At 31.5% G+C, this 22,000-nt stretch overlaps 1 protein-coding gene across 1 annotated transcript in view; it reads left to right on the top strand.

The window, feature by feature from the left end:
• Positions 1-931: 931 nt before the first annotated feature.
• The window catches only part of LOTGIDRAFT_228850 (hypothetical protein), a gene marked incomplete at its 5' end in the record, with an annotated part of 32,827 nt that continues 11,758 nt past the window's right edge, over positions 932-22,000 (top strand). Inside the window, 39 exons of the mRNA XM_009059875.1 lie at positions 932-1,064; positions 1,502-1,736; positions 2,034-2,104; positions 2,427-2,532; positions 2,838-2,934; positions 3,324-3,375; positions 3,532-3,631; positions 4,004-4,463; positions 4,750-4,901; positions 5,980-6,131; positions 6,316-6,446; positions 7,036-7,247; positions 8,090-8,218; positions 8,476-8,585; positions 8,842-8,905; positions 9,710-9,943; positions 10,175-10,333; positions 10,684-10,923; positions 11,095-11,394; positions 12,270-12,407; positions 12,812-12,998; positions 13,353-13,558; positions 13,819-13,978; positions 14,177-14,347; positions 14,567-14,781; positions 15,017-15,165; positions 15,569-15,776; positions 15,949-16,193; positions 16,509-16,697; positions 16,960-17,230; positions 17,871-18,011; positions 18,408-18,585; positions 18,893-19,092; positions 19,370-19,446; positions 19,806-19,968; positions 20,200-20,317; positions 20,505-20,725; positions 21,321-21,601; positions 21,763-21,916. Of these exons, the coding sequence (XP_009058123.1) occupies positions 932-1,064; positions 1,502-1,736; positions 2,034-2,104; positions 2,427-2,532; positions 2,838-2,934; positions 3,324-3,375; positions 3,532-3,631; positions 4,004-4,463; positions 4,750-4,901; positions 5,980-6,131; positions 6,316-6,446; positions 7,036-7,247; positions 8,090-8,218; positions 8,476-8,585; positions 8,842-8,905; positions 9,710-9,943; positions 10,175-10,333; positions 10,684-10,923; positions 11,095-11,394; positions 12,270-12,407; positions 12,812-12,998; positions 13,353-13,558; positions 13,819-13,978; positions 14,177-14,347; positions 14,567-14,781; positions 15,017-15,165; positions 15,569-15,776; positions 15,949-16,193; positions 16,509-16,697; positions 16,960-17,230; positions 17,871-18,011; positions 18,408-18,585; positions 18,893-19,092; positions 19,370-19,446; positions 19,806-19,968; positions 20,200-20,317; positions 20,505-20,725; positions 21,321-21,601; positions 21,763-21,916 (6,809 nt within the window). The remainder of the gene's footprint in view (positions 1,065-1,501; positions 1,737-2,033; positions 2,105-2,426; positions 2,533-2,837; positions 2,935-3,323; positions 3,376-3,531; positions 3,632-4,003; positions 4,464-4,749; positions 4,902-5,979; positions 6,132-6,315; positions 6,447-7,035; positions 7,248-8,089; positions 8,219-8,475; positions 8,586-8,841; positions 8,906-9,709; positions 9,944-10,174; positions 10,334-10,683; positions 10,924-11,094; positions 11,395-12,269; positions 12,408-12,811; positions 12,999-13,352; positions 13,559-13,818; positions 13,979-14,176; positions 14,348-14,566; positions 14,782-15,016; positions 15,166-15,568; positions 15,777-15,948; positions 16,194-16,508; positions 16,698-16,959; positions 17,231-17,870; positions 18,012-18,407; positions 18,586-18,892; positions 19,093-19,369; positions 19,447-19,805; positions 19,969-20,199; positions 20,318-20,504; positions 20,726-21,320; positions 21,602-21,762; positions 21,917-22,000) is intronic.

Genomic DNA, 22,000 nt, shown 5'->3' with positions numbered 1-22,000 from the left:
TTGATTTTCAGATAGTGGATGATCTTGGATATGGATATTCTGCTCCAATTTGCGCATTCTAAAGCAAATCCATGTGTGATTATGTATTTTTAGCTCATCTTATTTGTAATTTTATTCTCCATCCATGGCTGTGAAATTCTCAGATCTAGTTCTGTAATGGTGGCAATGGTGCTTCAAGTCACTTAAAGATTCCAGGAGTATTTGAATACTTTATAAATTCTCTCATATAATTCTCTGACTCAAAGTTACACTGTATTTTGTGTATTTAAAGCAATTGGAATAGAAGTTAATTGTTGATTGATGTGTCTATTTTTGGCAGTGCCATGTCAAGGAGATCAATTAATTAAAAGAGATATAAATATGAATATTAATTGATTTATGACGTATATACTTCAGCCACTAAAGATTGTGCAGTGATAATTAACGCTTTTAACACTTGACCTTGAGTGGAAGTTTTCCTGAAACCCAGTTTTAAATACAAAATCACTTGATATAATTAATCATCATTTATTTTCCTGGAAACATTGGTTCATTAAACTTCAACATTTAATTGCGTAATTATTTTTACATTGTGATACTAGACCCTCATCAAGTAAATGTGACATTTTTACTTTAAAGTAATGGATCACTGTAAGTATTCAATGTGAAAAAAAGACATATTCAATTTGCTTTTGATTTTTTTAAACTGGAATTTAACCTTCCATTGTATTTTTCTTAGACTACATATAAAAATGCCAATTTAATCGGTTAAATTTAATGTGTTAAATTGTCCATAATTTGAGTTGAGAAAATAAATATTATGTTCTATATTTTATGCTAATAGTGGTGTAATAACTTTGTTTCAGAAATACCAAGTATGAAAATGTATTTGATTGTGTTAACATTTTTAATACTACTTGTCAGTCAATGTGTAGCCATGAATTTTCCACCAATGGCACCATTCTTTTTCTTATGTAACTATCATGGAAATATACAAGAAATGGGAGTTGAGAAAGGAGAAGTAGCTCTCAGTGTTTCAGTTAAGGGAAATCCAGAATTCTATGTTCCTGGTCAATTTTATGAAAGTAAGTTCTTTGGAAACTGTTCCTCTCCTTAACTAATCATGACATAAAGATTAGTTTCTGAATGTTTACAATGGATTCTGCCTTTATCTTGTCTAATATCCTTGTCTTCTTACAACAACATTGGATTTTCAGTTTTCTTTTCCTTTTCTTTGAAATATCAAGTACTAATGTCAAAACACAATGGTTACCTAATTGTATTTTGTGTATCATGTTTAAGAGTGTCTTCAGGTTGATAAAAGTGCCTTTTTTTGTTTTCACTGGAAATTTCTGGGATGGAAAGTCGTTTCTTTCATCAATAGGTGTATGGATTAGAAGATATTTTAAGACCAATGGCATGCAAATGAATAATTGATTTTGGAATTTGTGAATTGAAAAACAAATTCAATTCTGAGATTTTTGGTGTTACCTGATAGAAATAATTTCTATGTTTATTACAGTAACTGTGACTTCCAGTATGAATTTTAATGGATTTTTCCTCACCGGTCTATATTCAATAGCTGATAAAGCTATGGGAGGGATGTATCCTAATCAACAATATGTACAAGGTAATCAACCAGTTGGACAGAATCTCATGTGCTCTATAGTACATTCTCACATAAATTATCTACCAACACATCAACTTTCATTTATATGGATAGCACCTAATGCTGGAATGGGATGCGTAACTTTCTTGTGAGTAGTTTAAGAAATATTTCTCTCTTTGGCCACAGAATTATCGATTTTTGTATATATTATAAAATAATTCTGATTTTTCAACCTATTTTCCCGTGTCACAGATGCAGACATTGGAATGATTTTTCCCATGGCACATCTAGACAAAAACTCATCTTTTCACTAGCTGGAAAATAGGTCAAAATTTGGCACTAATAAGATGTATATGTGAGCTTGCTGTTGTCTGGTTCTTTTAAATTCATTTATTAATTGACATATTCAGCTCCACCTTTTGCATGTGATATTATATTTTTTTAGAGCAACAGCCAATCTACAACAACAGTTATTATTTAAAGATACTGTAGTATTACAACTCTGTGAAGAGGGAGGTATAGTAAATTATTATTGCTCAATATATGCATGATCAATATTATTGATCCATAAAGTTTCAAAACAAATCAAAACTTTTTCAATTTCAATTAAATTTTTTTTACAAGTTCGTAATTTTATTTTTATTTTTTTTATTAAAATATCTTGAAATGTTCTGTTGTTATGGAGATGTAGAGTCTTGTTCTGGTGTTGCTGTTCCTGACCATAAGAGAGATAAATCTTGAAATGTATGCCATGAACATTTTTAACCTTTTCCTATTGATATATCTATATGTATTAAAATTTATAATACTTGTAAAACAATGATTGATCTTGATTCAGATGCTCAAGATAAAAGTTTAAGACCACAATTAGCTGAACTCAATTCTGATCTGGTTATTTTACGAGATGATTTTGATTCTTCTGTCAACTTCAAACCTGATCTTTGGTAAGGAAATAGTGGTTTCTTTATATAGCTTACTTCATTGTTTGATGATGATCTTGTGTGTAAACAATGTAAACTTTTGATATTTACTTGATTACTGATATTTACTTGATTACCGATGATATTTACTTGATTACCGATGATATTTACTTGATTACCGATGATATTTACTTGATTACTGATGATATTTACTTGATTACCGATGATATGTGCCTGTTTACTTCTAGAGATTTTCCAAGATTACTTGATTTAAGTAACTTGTAAATTAAAAGCACTGTCTTGATAATAGGATATTTTATATGTTATAGGAGAACTGTAGAAGGTGGTGATATCAGTGATAAATGTGGAGTAGTATTACATGGTAAATCTGCTGTATTTTGTGATACTGTAGGAAAACGTGTAATGGTGAGTTATGATCTTATTTATTCTGCCTGTTTTTCACAATATCTTTTGATAGATTTATGTTGTTCAATTTTTAGCCTTAAATTTTTATAAAAGGTAAATATTCAAGTTCTCCCTACTGTAAGGTATATATCAGCGTTCATATTTTCTAATACTGACACTTTTATACACCTTTTTGATTACACACTGACCATTACAGCACATAATCTCTTTTGTTTTCGCTCGTTTGGGTGCTCTATTTTTTTTTTCTTGAAGCGCAAAGCCATTATGATAGTCTAGAATGCAATTAAGTAGCTTTGATAGGGTTAGAGTTTGGTAGGGTTTGTGCATACAGTTTTTCAAATCGATATAAACATGTCAAAGGTCTACAAATTGTTGATTATATTTTTCAGACTACAATGCCATTGAATACGACATCTGCCAAAATCTTACAGTTTTCTGTATGTAAGTAGCCGTTAATCTTTGAAAGATATTGCATTTGTGAATATTGTGAATTATATTACTTTTGTGTGGTATATATAATAATAGGCATTATTAATTCTGTTTTAAAGATATATATAAAAAAAACAAACAAAAACAAAAATATTTTTTATATTACAGCGGCTGGTTCTTGTGGTAATAATATAAGTAGGGATAATGATATAGTTATATCATACAGTGATAGTGGTTGTACACAGTTTATTCCTATACAAACTATTAGGTAACTATTATTCAATGTTACAAACAAGTTATATCTACACAAACTATTTACATCTATATGAATTATTTCGTATAGTTACAAAATATTTACATCTACACAACCTATTTACATCTAGGTACTAGTTTTCAATATCAAAAACTATTATATTATTAGGTAGTGTTTCAAACTATTTACACTTTTACAAACTATTACGAATTAATACAAGTTTTATACATCGATAAATGGTATATATTACAAACTATGTACAACTATAAATATTATAAGATGATTTACAAACTATTTCATATCTATAAAAACCAAATAAGAAGAAATTTCAAATTTAATTCTGATTCTCAATTGACTGAAGGATTTAATATTCACAATGTATTTCAGACCACCATTAACCTCAGACACCGAAGTTCACATGATCCATTTGCCATTAGAATCAAGAGGAGAAGGTGTTTGTTTGCAGTGGTTACAATTATCGCTGTCTACCACTACTACCACTACAACTACTATTGCTACCACAACTACCAAACAACCACATACCACATCTACCACACAGAGTACTATAGTACAAACTTCAAGAAAACCACCATCACAGAGACCTCCATTTTATATACCAATTCGTTTTCCAGCAGATCAACCTTACGCACCTTATTCTGGTAGAAAGACAAAGACATCAGGACGTAAATTATTACAAGATGATAGTTATAATCAAGACTATGATAGTTGTTGGGCTATAGATAATATAGTTATAGTCAATACAGCTAACCCTCCCACTGTTTTGGAAGATGATTTTGATCCTGTTGATCCTGGAAATTGGTTATTTTTTCCTGGAGCAAATATTCAGGTATCCATACATTATTATTTTAACAGTCTGGTTAGAATTCAAGACTGCAAGATTTTTTCATGTTATATTTTACTGCAGTAGAAGTAAGATCAAGGATATGTGTAGTAACCTAGTAAAAATTAAAAACTTGACCTTAAGCATGTATATCAGCATTTATATTGTTATCTCCTAAAAAAAGAGCTTTTTGGGGGCTGCAATTGAATTTTTCTTTCCTGTAAGAGGCTTATCCTTGGTATCAATTTTTAAAACTACTTGTAGTGTAGTGCTATTATTTTTACTTTTTCAGCCAAAGTGTCATTCAGATAATAATGCTATTTATTTTAATGATGGAAATCAAACATACAACTATGTAGTTAGTCGTGATATAGACCTATCACCTACTGATATACTGTATGACAGTATATTAACAGAACACTTTGAATCCAAAACTCAATCTGGGTATGTACATTGAACATTATTTATCTTGAACACCCACTTTAATAGATTCACAAAATTATATTAGTTATTTGTTGACAATATATCAATATTTATTAGCCTAGTGGGTTATTGTTCATTTAGTTTCAATATTTATTAACCTTAGGGTGTATGTTGTCGATAAAGTAAAAATATTCATTGAACATAGGTGTTAAATTGTTGAAAAAGTATAAGTATTTAATTAACCTAGGTGGTATATGATTAATAAAGTATAAGTATTTAATAAACCTAGTTGGTATATTGTTGATAAAGTATAAGTATTAAATAAACCTAGTTGGTATATTGTTAATAAAGTATAAGTATTTAATAATTCAAAGTGGTATATTGTTAATAAAGTATAAGTATTTAATAATTCAAAGTGGTATATTGTTGATAAAGTATAAGTATTTAATAAACCTAGTTGGTATATTGTTAATAAAGTATAAGTATTTAATAATTCAAAGTGGTATATTGTTGATAGAGTATAAGTAATAAACCTTGCTGGTGAATTGGTGATGAAGTACAATACAAATATTTATTGGTATAAATATTTCTTCAACTTTGCTGGTATATTGTTGATGAAGTATAAGTATTTGATAAACCTAGCTGGTATATTGTTGATAAAGTACAAATATTTATAAACCAAGGTGGTATATTTTTGGTGGTCATGTTGATATAACTTGTATTTATTATATCTAGGTGGTATATTGTTAGTGATCATGTGGATATAACTTGTATTTATTAAATCTAGGTGGTATAATGTTAGTGATCATGTTGATATAACTTGTATTTATTATATCTAGGTGGTATATGGTTGGTGGTCATGTTGATATAACTTGTATTTATTAAATCTAGGTGGTATATTGTTGGTGGTCATGTTGATATAACTTGTATGTATTAAATCTAGGTGGTATATTGTTGGTGGTCATGTTGATATAACTTGTATGTATTAAATCTAGGTTGTATATTGTTGGTGGTCATGCTGATATAACTTGTATGTATTAAATCTAGGTGGTATATTGTTGGTGGTCATGTTGATATAACTTGTATTTATTAAATCTAGGTGGTATATTGTTGGTGGTCATGTTGATGTAACATGTGGTGAGATAAGATATGGTAACTCTATGGTATTTGATTATGATGGTAAAAGATTGATGTGTACACCTTATATAGACACAACTGTTGCTGATAATCTTCAGTTTTACATTGGAGTTGGTAAGTATTGTTTCAGAGTCATATCCATGTTTAAATTATGATCAGGTACATGATTGGTTCAAGTTCTTTCTTTATAATTTGCACCCAGATTTCGAGAGGATTTAGATGCTTATTGTTATTATGGGTGTTGTGTGAACTGTACTCAAGAATAATTGTATTAATTATTGATCTTGATATATCCTAGTATATTTGATAGGTAGTGGAAATTGTGGAGGTAATGGAGATATTCCAGAAAAGGCCAAAATTGTGATTTATATAAAAGATAGAAATGGACAAACTCAGATAGTGGATACATTGGAACCACCAAGATTTCATGTGGGTACATTTACCATCAACTTACAACAATTTCAAACAGAACTGTATTTTTATACGCCCACACCTCTCTATTTGGACGTATATTGTCGGCACCCCTGTCCCTCCGTCCGTCGGTCTGTACGCCCGTCAACATTTGCTTGTAAACGCTCTAAAAACTAGATTTTTTGATGGAATCAAATGAAATTGGGTATGTGTATACATATTCATAAAACGAAGATCAAGTTCGAATTTGAGCTATTTTAGACCGTTAGAAGCAGAGTTATTGCCCTTGCCCCAAAATCTTGAATATGCTATTACTCATATAGTTTTCAACAGATTTTGATGAAACTTAAAATGGATGTTATTGGACCTAAATCGAAAGGTTTGATAAAGTTTAGTTTACTTCTGATTAAATTTAAGGCTTTTTCAAGATTTAGGCCTCTTACGTCAGTTTTGAGAAGTTATCGCCCTTCAACCTCTATACAGTAAGTGCTTCTATCAACTCGTATACGTTCCGTCCGTCTGTACATCCGTCCGTCCGTCGATGTTTGCTTGCACTTACTACATGCATTGAGTATGCATGGAATATATTTTACTTTCATATCTTCAGGAACCTAGTCTGGTGTCAGTGAAAATTCCGAATAGTGGTAGTTCTAAAATTTGCTGGATACAGAAATACCATAGAGGAGCTGGTTTTGATAGCTGGGCTATTGATAATGTCATTATATTACCTGAATTACCAGTCCAATCTTCACCAAACAGCAACAAAATATTACAATTTAAACTCAATTTACAGTGTGGTATCAATGTTCAACACAATAGGTAAATATCATATCTAATTTACTTGCATATAAAGTCTACCTCTGAGACATTTGGTGTGGCAATGGGGGTTTAATTAGCAATAGCTAGAATTATGCATGAACAAAGGATGCAACCCAACTACAGGATTCAGATAAATACATGTATGCCTCTCAAATAAATTTAAACATAAATGTGTCATGTCATCTGAAAAGTTTTGCTATTTCCAACAAAATTTCTTTTCCTGAGATTATTCATTTTTATACGCCCACATTATAATGTGGTTGTATATTGTCGTCGCCCCGGTCCCGTTGGTCCACAATTGGCTTGTGAACGCAATAGAGACTACAGTTTTTATTTGATTTGAATGAAATTTGGTGTGATCATTTATATTCATGAGATCTTGAACAAGTTCGAAGTGGGCTATCTTTCGATGAACGGTTTTTGAGTTATTGCCCTCGATTTATGAAAAACACGGCAAAATTTGTTTGTGATCACATTAGAGAGTACAGTTTTCATCTGATTTAAATGAAATTTGGTATGATCATTTATAATGATGAGATCTTAGTCAAGATTAAATTTGACAATTTTTCGATAAATGGAATTTGAGTTATTGCCATCTAAATTTGTTAGTGATAGAGATGTTATTTATGTCAGAATTTTATTAAATAATGTGTTTGTTTAAATCAACAATATCTTGCACAAATTAGATTTTTGGAATGATTTGACACAGATAGGTGACTGCCCTTGATACATGTACACTGAAAATGTATCAGGAAAGTGGGCGTATCTTGCTAGGCAACCAGTTGTTTGATTTATTAATGGCCTGTTTTGAATTTTGTTTGTGAATATGTTTTTTTTTTCAGTTTACAGTTAGAATATTCTACTAATCATGGTTTAGATTGGTTACCACTATATACACCTTGTTTACCATCAACTTGTCATGGTACTTATCTCCCTTACCAGTCCTTATTTACCTCCTCTCAGTTATCAGGGTAAGTACCTTACTGTAGACTATAGACCCTAAAACAATGCCCAAAGAAAAGGAGAAAAGTATGCCAATTATCATCTGTGCCAAGCCAAGAGTAAATTTGTCAGGGGTTATTTTTGGCTATATTGTAACTTTCAGTAAGATATCAAATTTGTGGCCATCAGACTGATCAAGATTAGAATTGAGCATGAAATGAGTACTCAACAGTTTTACATTAGTTATACTGCTACTGTTTGTTTATAGTATATCCTTCTATTATAGGTGGAATAGATTAACTCTTCCTGTACCTTATCAAGCTCAAGTACCTCATGTAAGATTTAGATGGCAACAGCTACAAGATTCTGGAGAACCAAACTGGGCTATTGATGATGGTTTGTATTAAGTTTCTCTGCTATCTCTATATTCAGTAACCTCAGAGATCATAATTTAGATAAACAAATTTATTTCTTATTGATTGTCATTGGGAGTAGACTATAGTTAATGATTTGGGTGTAGGCAAGTTTTCTCATTGTATTTCATTTGTATGGAATTACAAATATTTTAGCTCAAACTTATCATTATTGAAATAGTATAAAGTTATTGTATGAAAGTATTCAGTATAAAAATTGAATATGATTTTATTTTTAGTTTATATTGGTGATTGTGAGGCTGGATGTAATGGACATGGTTCTTGTCATCAAGATGGTTGTGAGTAAGTACAAGCTACAGTGTTTTACTGCTAATAAACTCATTTAAACTTTCACAACAAAGTGAAGGATGAACTTAATTATAGTTTTTATACCCCGTCCATCCACAATTGGCTTGTGAACGCGATAGACAACAGTTTTCACCTGATTCGAATGAAATTTGGTGTGATCATTTATATTGATGAGATCTTGGACAAGTTTGATATTCACGATTTTTCGATGAATGGTTTTTGAGTTACAGCCCTTGACTTGTGAAAAACGTGTCCAAATTTGTTTGTGAACACAATAGAGACTACAATTTTCATCCAATTTAAATGAAATTTGGTGTGAATATTTATAATGATGAGATTTTAGTCAAGATTGAATTTGACAATTTTTCACTAAACAGAATTTGAGTTATTAACTCATCAAAATTTGTTGGCGATAGAGGTGACAGTTTATGTCAGAATTTTTTTAAATAATGTGTGTTTGTTTAAATCAACAATATCTTGCACAAATTAGATTTTTGGTATGATTTGACACAGATAGGTGACTGTCCTTGATATACTGAAAATGTTGCTAGGCAACCACTTGTTAAAAAATCGGGTAGACATGTTACAATTTAGTCCTTGTGATTTAAAGAATGTTTTATGCAATTCCTCTAAACTAAGCATTTTATCAAGTCTCTGTCAAATAGACCCCTAAATGTTATTAGCAGATTTAGCAATAGTGACTTCATAAAACACATAATTTACCAGTTGAAATTTTTAATCCAGAAAATGCAGATACATGTACTTTTGTATGTTTTCAAAACTATATTTTGTTTGTAGCTGTGATTTTGGTTATCATGGAATCTTTTGTGAAGATAGTATTGTACCCAACCCAACATCACTGTTGGAGAACTTTGAAAACAATCTAATAGTCCAGTCCTCACAACTACTCTCTATAGAAGGAGGAGAAATAGGTTATAATTGTGGAGTTATATCATCTGGTAAAGCTCTAGTGTTTGATAATAGTGGTCCAAGACAAGTTGAAACCACCTATTTGAATACCACAGAGGCAGTGTAAGTCTTCTTATGTTTACTTGAGGATGTAATGGAAAATTAATTGTTGTCTGTTTCCTTTCAGCTTTTAACATGTTAGTCATTAGGAGATGAAACTCTCGGAAGCACTAACCATGGCATGAGAATTTTTCTTATCTATAGGCGGATTCAAACCCATGTTACCTAATCACCTAGAACAGGACAATCCATATATCAGCTATTGAACATTAATTGATGGTTGTTTCCTTTCAGTTATTTACAGTTTAGTATAAGAGTTGGTAGTATATCAATGACATCTAAATGCCCACCTCCATCCCTGAGTGAATCTGTTATATTGGAAGTCTCCTGCACTGGAGGTGTATATTGGCATTATCTGCGAGAATTTTCTTCTGAATATTTCAAACAACCAATGTAAGATTAATTCCTTCCACATATGAATTTAGGAAATTTAATTTCATAAACAGATGTTCTCTTTTTTATCAATGTCACATGCTTTACATGGTTTTTAAGTGGCTAATAACACTGTCATAATCAAGAATGTTTCAAAATGTCACATATATGTTATTTAGATATTAGTTCCAATAACATAAGGAATGATGGCTTGAAGACTATGGTCATCTAAATGTCTGCAAGAGTAAATATGGTGATGTAGAGTCAAGGAGCTGTCGTAACTATTTTTAACAATGATTTTGCCTCATTTGGACCTTTGAAATATACCAATGTGAAACACATTGGTGTTAAAAATGTCAACCTATTTACAGGATGGACTCTGTTCAGTTACCAGATTTTAGTAAAGGAGAGTCATGTAAGTTTAGATGGAGACAGTTACACCATTCAGGACAAGGACAAGATGTTTGGGCTATAGATGATGTTAGTTTATCTCAGGAGATGACCAATACGTTATTAATAGATGTCAGTGATATGAAAGATATGAGAGATGACCTAACAGCTCATCTTGGTAAACTTGTTGATAGTTATTGTGGTGCTCCAAAAAGCATAACGTAAGTGTCATAAGTATTTCTGCTGATTACAAAAGAAATGCCTGAAATAGACACGGAGCTGATACATGTGTATATGGCTTTCCTACATCGATTTGTAAAATTCATTTTCACAGCATTAGCTTTTAGAAAATATTGTTCATTGTACACCCCACAATAATATATCTTTTGTAGTTTTTCTGGGAAAGAGAAAGTTAATGAGTCGAGATATTTGATGACAGAATCTCTAAATGTTGGCCCATCACAAATGATACAGTTTGATATCACAATGGGATGTGGTGTACCATACAGTAAAAATCGTGATAATCAACTGTATCTGGAGTATAGTTCTGATCACGGTATTTACTGGAATTTAGTGTATGATTCTTGTCTGCCACCAGCTATATGTGAGACATATAAACCTGGAACTGTTTACCATTACTCACAATATTCTCATTGGACTAAAGTTAATATCATACTTCCACCTGATACTTGGTAAGTGGTATTGTTTATATTATACTTCCTACTGATGCTTGGTAAGTGGTATTGTTTATATTAAACTTCTACCTGATACTTGGTAAGTGGTAGTGTTTATATTATACTTCCACCTGATACTTGGTAAGTGGTAGTGTTTATATTATACTTCCAACTGATTCTTGGTAAGTGATAGTGTTTATATTATACTTCCACCTGATACTTGGTAAGTGTTAGTGTTTATATTATACTTCCAACTGATTCTTGGTAATTGATAGTGTTTGTATTGTACTTCCAACTGATTCTTGGCAAGTGGTAATGTTTATACTATACTTCCAACTGATGCTTGGTAAGTGGTATTGTTTATATTATACTTCTAACTGATACTTGGTAAGTGGTAGTGTTTATATTATACTTCCAGCTGATACTTGGTAAGTGGTAGTGTTTATATTATACTTCCACCTGATACTTGGTAAGTGTTAGTGTTTATATTATACTTCCACCTGATATGTGGTAAGTGGTAGTGTTTTATTATACTTACAACTGATACTTGGTAAGTGGTATTGTTTTTTTATGCTTCCAACTGATGCTTGGTAAGTGGTAGTGTTTATATTATACTTCCAACTGATACTTGGTAAATGGTAGTGTTTATGATATACTTCCAACTGATTCTTGGCAAGTTGTAGTGTTTATACTATACTTCCAACTGATGCTTGGTAAGTGGTATTGTTTATATTATATTTCTACTTGATACTTGGTAAGTGGTAATGTTTATATTATAATAGATATTTCATAAGTATTAAGACACATTAATCCTTAATCATCAATATTTTAAGAAAACAAATAGAGATGGTGAAATGGGACATATTGTATGAGCAAATTCATTCTATTTGAAGGTCACCACATACCAGATTTCGATGGATACAACCAGAATGGGGACCTAATGATGCTTGGGCTATCAGAAGATTCTATGTTGGACAACAGTGTCCTGATATGTGTAATGGTCATGGTGCTTGTGAACAAGGTTTCTGCAAGTAAATTATTATGTACATATATATTTAAGATATAAACAAAACAAAACATTTGTGTATATGTTTCTCAAATTGAAGGTGATGAAGAATAATTGCAATGTTATTATATAATATATGTATAAAGTGTTTTAGAAGGTAAAGCAACACTAAAGATCAATTGTATTATATACTATGTCACTTATTACAGATCCTGAGATCACTGATTTGATATTAAACAAAATATCAACAATAAAACCTTGCTTGCAGATGTTTTTCATAGGTCTGTTAGGAATAATTTATTGTAACATGTGGAATTGTAACCTTTCAAGACCATTCAAATTTTCGGAATTTTTTATATGTAAGACTAGTTCTTTAAGATCAGCAGCGGGGCTTCATGGACTGAGATTGATATATTATATTGTTTGTAGATGTGATAAGGGATATATAGATAAGAACTGTCAATCAGCTAGTCCTAGAGAGAGTATTATACATGCTGATTTTGGAATGAGATATGAACCAGAGAAAGATTTTATACAAATAATAGGTGGTGATATAGCTAAAGTTGGAGAAGGTTGTGGTGTAATTGTATCAGGAGAATCTATGTATTTTTATAAGGTAATTAATGTTAGAGAATTTGGAGTTATACCTTTCTGTGAAAGAAGCAGTCATAATTTGCAAGAATAAGAAAAACATCCTTAGCTCAAGGATCATCTCTTCTTGCTTGTCCCTGGCCAAACTTCTCTATGATAGTGTGGTCCACTGGAACAATGACTTTTTCTAGACTACCTAAATTTTCACTTGCAGTTTGACTTAACTTACATTACGTATGCAAACAAGAGTTTCACTAGATTCCAATACCCTAACTAACAGAGAAACTGCTCTTCTCTATATATTTGTAAATTTTCCCTTATTTTCATCTCAGGACAAGTGGTTGTAGATTATATATACATGTTCAATTGTGTTTTGTAGGATGGAGTTCGTGAATTACAAACTAAAGATTTAAATACCACTGTAGATGATTTTATACAGTTCTATATTAGATTGGGTGGTAATGATAAACTATGTAATGGTGGTGATAAAAGAACAGAATCTGTATTACTACAGTATAGTAATAATGGTGGTAATACCTGGACTATTTTAGAGGAAATACATTTCACAGAATTTAAGCAACCAAGGTACCTGTATTTCTTTTAACATTATAAAATTGGATGCAAGATGAAGATTTATGGCACAGTTCCTGTTTATTACTTGCAGAGATTTACATGATGATACAATGCCTAACAATAGTCACATCTGTAAAAAGAACTAGTATGCAAACTTCAAGTAAATAGCAAGTGTGATCTCAATTGATCTTCATGTTTGTTTACATTCCTACATATTGAGTTGAATACCAGCACAATCATGATGTTTAACATACTTAATACCTTCATTACAGATTTGTATTTGTGGAATTACCAGAACAGTCTAAGACTACCAGCACCAGATTTAGATGGTGGCAGCCAGAACATTCCGGTGAACAGAATGATCAGTGGGCAATAGATGAAATATATATTGGACCACATGAACGATTACCACAACTACATGATGACTTTGATGTAAGAATTGTACATGATGATATGATAAACTCATAAAAGGAAACTTAAAGGAAAGCATAGGTGCTTAATAGTGTCATTGATATTGCATTAAATCCAAAGGGATGGTTCACTCTTGTTCTATATCTAATGTCGTTTGGCCTACGTGATACCTAAGTATGTACCATATATTACAAAAGTTTCTCTTAATCACCTCTATAGGCCTCTCCAGATCCGTTTGATTCTGGTCAATGGTTAATGGTAACAGAAGGTATAAACAGTAAATATTGTCAATCTAGTATGCCAGTTATGGTACTTGGAAATCAATTTAATGATAAATATGCTATAACTAAAGATTTACAGTTAAAGATGGGTGATATCATACAGTTTAAGGTACAGTATTTTTTATGTTGGCTGATACTGTCAATATCTATTATCATATAAGTGAAATGTTTCAAAATGAAATTCTGTTCTGACTATAAGATTTCAAAGATCAATGTTTCAGTGTCAGTAAAACTTGAAATGATACAATATAATTTATTTCTTATGGCCATTTAGTCTAAAGAATATCCAAAATATTTTTTTTTACATTTTATGGTTGCTCTCCTATAGATCAATGTTGGATGTGGTCACAGATTTCGATGGAACTATCCTGTAATGTTCCAATACAGTCAGGATAATGGCATGAGTTGGAATCTGGTACAAGAACCTTGTTATCAACAAGAAGATTGTGATGGTGATTACACAGAAGGTAGTCTGTATTATCCAGGTACACATGGTGAATGGACTTTAGTGGTAATACCTGTTAGTAGTAAGATAGCCCAACAGTAAGTAACAGTTTTTTTTGTATGAGTCAAGAGAGCACACTTTATCATTTTTCTTCAGCACATGCCTCCTATACAAAGCATGCTTAGAGCATTAAACTATGTTCTTGAGAAGTACAATCGATTATATAAACAATAGAGGAACCATTATTACAATGCTGCTTTTCATCTTTTTCTTCTTATTCCATTGTATTGAAAGTTTGTGAGGTGCATGCATTAGTTTATGATTTGATTTCAGTCCAGTATTATTTCGCTGGTGGCAGCCTGGTGATATGACCCATAGTTTTGCTCTAGATGATGTATATATTGGACCTAGTTGTGATAAACATTGTCATAGAAGAGGTGTGTGTGTCAATCAACAATGTCAGTGTGATCAGCAATCAGCAGGTAGGAATCAGCAACATTCCATATTTCCTACCAAACTTAAAATGTCAAATTGTATTTTGTATTTGTATTTCATCAATCAAAAGAATAAGACATTTTATAACTTGCACCATTCAGTTCGAATTTAAGTTGTCTTTTGAAGTAGGAAGGAAATCAAACCAGATCGAATGATGACTTACTGCTTTACTGTAGCCCTTTAAGGTAGCTGTTTAACTGTTTATTTCTGGATTCTGTAACACATGTGTTTTGTACACCCAAGCCTTTCCAGTCGTCCAGTGTTATGTTCTTGTATACAATTCCATCTTATACATACATATATTTTATCTTGATAGCGTAAGTGACTATGACTTGTGGCTGTTAGTTATTTTTTGATTGCACATTGATTTATTTGTTTCTGTTTTTCTAGATATAAATTGTCAATCTGATGAAGCTAATCCTAAAGGAATGTTGGATAGATTTGATAATAGAAATCAACCTACAGCCTATTGGAATCAGATAACTGGTGGTTACCTTGGTAGAGGATGTGGGGTGGTAGATTTTGCTAATTCTCTATATTTTAATGGACCTGGTACCAGAGAAGCTAGATCTGATCCTTTAGACACTAGTAGTTTAAGGTTTGTGGGTATTTTAACTCACACGGACATTTCCATCTAAACTTTGGTTTGGTTTGTCTGCTTTTTTCGTTGTTCATAAAGAATATTGCTTGAGTATTATTAAGTTTAGTTACAGAATCAGTCAATGGAAGTGGGAAAAATGGTGCACTGTATCATGACTATTTTTTTCCAGAATGATACAGTTTGTGATCAAAATAGGTGGAGAGAGAAATCAAAAGGGCTGCCGACAACCTCAAAACAGAAATGAAGGGATTATAGTGGATTATTCAGTCGACAATGGAATTAGTTGGAATATATTGAAAGTTATAGAACCTAAAGTATTTAATTCTACAACACAAGTTGTTCAAGTTGAACTTCCTAAAGATTCTAAAACTAACCAGACAATATTTAGATGGTGGCAACCTTTAGGACATGGAGGTAATCTTTGTTGTTGTAAAATCTGATATGCCCTAAAAGTTTAGAGACATCTTATGGTATAGGAGTGTCAAATTAATATTCTGCTGAAGCATATTTTACAGAAATGTTAAGGCCAGAATTGATGTTAAGATACCTCTTCATTCTATTTAATATCAAGGTTGTTTAGAAGGCTATTTAATATTAGGATTAAAATCTATCACATTAAAATTAAATTTACATTTTTAATGTGAGGAGTGGAATACATGTTCCAAATGATTTCAATAAAAAGAGCAAAATTTTTTAACAGAATTGTGAACACAAATTTTCCTTTTTTAGGTATGCCAAGAGCAGAATGGGCTATAGATAGTGTATTAATTGGTGTTAATGATAGTAATACTATAGGATTTCAAGATGAATTTAACATGATGATGCCAGACCCTCATACCTGGTTCCTAGCTGATAGTGCTGTACCTAGAATTACATGTAATTCCAAAGGAAATGCTCTGGAATTTAGCACCAATTCAGGTAAAGTTAACTATAGTAAACGTCTGAGACTCTTTCTAAGTCCAATCATCAATGTTGGATATCAGATAATGTTAGCAGGTGTTGTACAAGAACTGTGCAAACTTTCCACTAAGTATTGTTTGTAACAACTGTTTACCACATCAACAAAATATTTTGTCGCCTAAAGGCTATCATTTGCTGTAAGGTTAAGTTGATTTCTGATGTCTTAACTAATTTAATTCACGATAAACTTATAAAGGAAGATCAATTTCCTATTTTTTAGGATTAAGATATGCAGAGACTTGGGATTACCATGTAACGCCATCAACATTCTTACAGTTTGAAATAGCTATGGGTTGTGGATCACTATATGGTACATTATACAGTGTTATGTTAGAATATTCAGTGAATATGGGTAAAACTTGGCATCCAGTAGTTAGTGAATGTATGCCACCTAATTTTGAATGTAGTGGTTATCATTTATCTAGTGAATATTCTAGTGATCAACACACCAACTGGACTAGAGTGACTGTTTATTTACCACCTGGTGCAGTGTAAGTTAGCTTCAATTATTTGGGAGCTCTGTATAAGTCTATTTGAGGATTCAATGTCAATTAATAAATACACTCTTTATTTTACCTGGCCCAATATACAAGGACATGGTCCTGTCTAACATTCAGCCAAAGGGGATAATATAATGAATGGATGAATGAAAAAAAAATTCAATACACAATACTTCAATGGACAACTTGTTTAACAAATACACAAGTACATGTACATGTGTATTTAATGGACATAATAAGTTGCTGTGATCAAGTACATATACACAAGTACATGTGTATGAGGTGGACAAGTTTATGCTAACATCATCAAGCAAGTACATTACCACAAGATTTTAAGGCATCAAAACATATATATGGAATGTCATCAGGATAACAAATATCTACATCTTTATTAACTGCATATCTATTCCAGTGACATTATTGAATTTGAACTTAACTACGCTCATTTTTGATGACACACTGATGTATGCTGTTCACATATCTTATAAAATCATTTGGTATAAATATTACAACACTTAAACAAATTGTTATATGATTTCTAATTTTACAGAATCAAAATGCATTAAACTGTTTTAAAAATACATTTTACATTGAATAATGATTATTATTGAAACATACTAAACTATTTCAGATCACCTGCTACCAGGTTCCGTTGGTTACAACATACATCACATCCTAGAGGTACAGTGTGGGCTCTAGACAATGTCTATCTAGGTGAGGGGTGTCCATGGATGTGTTCTGGTCATGGGTATTGTAATAAAGGAAAGTGTATGTAAGTTCATGTGTTGTAAAATACTTTTATCAATTGCGAAATTATTTTATTTCATTTGTATTTTTATTTGTTATATTTAAAAATTTTGTGACTGCATTGTTTATATGATGAATCATATTCGCTAACTTTGTTGTCAGCAAGTTTATCTTGTAGGAATAAAATAAGTAAGAATCTGGACGAGCTGAACATGCAACCCAAGAACAACACAAGTCATTGGTGGTTGTCAACTGCAATTTTCGATATATTTCTGTGTACAGTGTGTGGTGTTTGCCAAACTAGAGATGCGCATTATAGACAGTGACAAAATTATTGAATTTTATAAATGAGGTTTCCCAGTTAATAATCTTTGATGGTCGTAGGTGCTAAGTGGTATGTAGATGGTCTATTTATTTCTAGTTGTGATAAAGGTTACGATGGTGATTATTGTGTACCAACTGTACCACTACCAATGATGTTAAGAGATGACTTCAGGTCCAGTGAGATTAATCGTAACAACTGGAGAGAAATATATGGTGGAGAATCAACTGATATTTGTGGTCATCTTGTGGATGGAAATTCTCTCACTTTTCATAAGGTTTGAACCAAGTTCAATCAAGCTTTCTTTGCATGTATCTTCATCAATTCTCTACCAATTGAACATTTTTTTTTTAGAACAAGTAAAATATTGTAGGTTGATCTTATGGGTATTTTTCCATTTGTAACTCATGATCGTAACTGTGTGGAACTGAAACATTAGTCAGTTAAGTGTTAAACGGTTTTCTGAAGATTATAAAGATGAAATTTGTCTAAAAATCAGATATTTTCAAGGGATTCAAAATTATGAAGAATACAGTAAAACAAAATTAGATTAACTATACAGAAAATTTATTTGTTTTATTCAGAATTCATTAAGAATGGGAGTAACTAAAGATATTGATACCTCTATGTTAAATACCATAGAGTTTTATTTTCGATATGGTTGTAAAGGCAAAGAATCAGACTGGCCTCGAACACACAGTGTTTTACTACAATACTCTAGTAATGGTGGAATTACATGGAAATTATTACAGGAACTACATTATAGAAATGAAACAGGCAAACGGTAAGTGATGATTAAAATGATTTTTAAATATAAAAACCTATTGGCATTAGTTTATTATAGTAAACTTGAACAACTCTCCCTGACCGTTGAAATTCACAACAATTGATTAAGTAATAACAATTTCAGTCAATCATTTCTTTACGCAAATGACAAAAACTGTATTATGTGTAATTTTTCTGTTTTTCAACAGCCACAGTATCTACAGGCAAATGTTTTTTCCTCCTTAGTTAGTGACTCCATTTTGAATTTTTATTGATATATTTATGTTACATTACAGATTTTTCAGTATTAATTTACCAATGTCAGCAAGAATGAACTCAACAAGATTTAGATTTTGGCAACCAATGAATGATGGTTTGCACTTTTATTTTATCTTTTCACACATTTCACATAAAATGAAAAGCATTTAATATGACTTTAATATGAGTTTGTAATATTGTTTGTTGTAATGATAGTTTATACTGAAAATAGACATGTACAAAAAGCACATGAGCAAAAATGTATTGAATTGATAAGCATTAAAACTCCAACAGCAACTTAAACTGATAGATTACTTGCACAATTAGTTTCCATTGAAACCTCAGCTACTCTTTATAACACTATTGTAAAATTATACCGTTCTGTAAGTCATGATTAAATTACTGTATCTTGAATATCCAGTTATATGCATAAACTTGCAAGGTCAAAATACTACTTAATCATGATATTTGTAGGTGAAATGCAGAGAACATGGTCAATAGATAATTTGTTTATTGGTACTATGACTAATAATCCTAGTTTACTACAAGATGATTTTACTCGTGATAATGGTGATAATGATAATTGGTTATTTATCAATGGTGGTGAAATAGGGGGATATTGTCAATTTAACAGTCTGTAAGTCAAATTTGAGTTCCTAGTGCTCTATTTTCTTAGTAAAAATATAAAAAAATAAGATGGTAACTACCAAGTTTTAACAGCACAAGTCTGTAAGGACAAATTAGATTTGTCAATGACATGTCAGAGTAGCTGTCACAATAAACCATATCCTATATTAACATACCTTCTTTGAATGTCTTCATGTATTTGCACAAAAAACATCCCTTTATCCCAATAATTATATTTCAGACCATCCACCAATGAATCTGGTATATCTTCTTTAGTATTCAGAAATAATGGTAAATCAGAGAAATCTGTTGTTACTAGGGATTTAAATATTGGTCCAATGTCAGTTTTACAATTTGATGTACGTATATTTGGCTCAATATCAGTTTCTAGGTGTTTGTTGAATGTGGATGCATGGTTATGAATTAGGAAGTGTGTGTATAAATTTGAGTTTTTATGGGGCTAATTTTTGTTTTAGATATTTTACTTTTTTATCAGGTTTGATGGTAAACATTTCTATGTTTAATTGTTAATTGTTTGATTACTAGATCAATGTTGGATGTGGAAGCCAGTCAACAGAGAAATATCCTATATTATTACAATATACCAGTGATGGAGGGAAATCATGGCATTTATTAGTAGAAAACTGTGCTGAAATATCAGAATCACAATGTTTTGATAGTAAGATCCCTGCTACTATTTACTATGGTGGAACAACATCTAACTGGAAAAGAGTTATTGTTCCTGTTGATAATATTCATCTTTGTGGGTAAGTGCTTTGAATACAAGGCGTCGCTTGATAGTTCTGCACTTTCGGGATTTATGGAATCAACAAAACACTTTGGAACAGTGTTCAGCTCACTTCCATGTGTGCCAAAAAAACTGTAGTTGCAGTCAGAATTCAAAATAGTGGAGCAGGAAATTTTGAATGCGACATATACGCTTCCATACCTGTTGATTGGGGGCAAAATTTAACCTGTTCAGAACTCATCAATCAAATGCCACCATAGTATTTGGTGTTTTATGATAGATCTGTAGCATGCTAATTGGTTTTGGAGTCAGGAAATATAAATATTTCTTGTGACCATAGTACGTATCTGTAGAATCATAGGAAAACCTGATATCAGCTTCAAATCTGAAAGGTGATGCAGTTAGCTGACGTCAAACAAATATTAAGATCACTATAAATGAAATTACGTTGTGTTTCTGTTGTACAATCAGTCAATTGTAAGGGTATAAATATGCCTAGTGATTTATACAGACAAAGGCTATAAATCTTAAGGCAATTGATAATCTTAAAATTCATGTTTTCTTGTACTAATAAAATAGTTTTTACATGTAATGGAGAAGTTTGTAATTTGCAGGTCTGTAAGATTTCGGTGGTATCAAGGAAATATACCTGAGTATGACTATGGACCAGAATGGGCTATAGATAATGTATTTATTGGAATGTCATGTTTAAGTCATTGTAATGGACATGGTCGTTGTAATGAGTATATGATGTGTGATTGTGATGAAGGCTATGAAGGAATGTTTTGTGAACCGGTACAAGCTAATCCTACCTATTTAAAGGAAGACTTTGGATTACCTGTACTATTGCCTTACCCATTTCGTGGTGATTTACCTCTTGGTCCTTTAAATGATGGTAAGTAGTAGTTCAACATAATAAATATTGTCCCCAATTTAGAGTTTGGACATTGAGTATCCAGCAAAATCCTCAAGATAAGTGACTTATAATGATCAAAAGGTTAAGAAGTCATTCTTAATATTGAAATCTACATGTAAGATTATTTTATTTGTGTATAGCTCCCAGTGAGTTAGATGGTAAGAAGTGGGCTGTATGGAGTAATGTTGATGTGTCTACCAAGTGTGGTCTAGTATTTACTGGTCCCAGTCTATATATGAATAATAATGGAGAGAGGATTTTACAAACTAAAGAATTGAATCTTGTTACTGTAAGGTATGCAATTAAATGTTTAAATGAAAGGAAATATAAATAGTCATATATATACATATATCTAATTCTGCATTTTAAAGAATAGTT

Source organism: Lottia gigantea, assembly GCF_000327385.1.
Source record: "Lottia gigantea unplaced genomic scaffold LOTGIsca_4, whole genome shotgun sequence".
Classification (NCBI taxonomy): Eukaryota; Metazoa; Mollusca; class Gastropoda; family Lottiidae; genus Lottia; species Lottia gigantea.
This window is presented reverse-complemented; position numbering and strand designations above follow the sequence as displayed.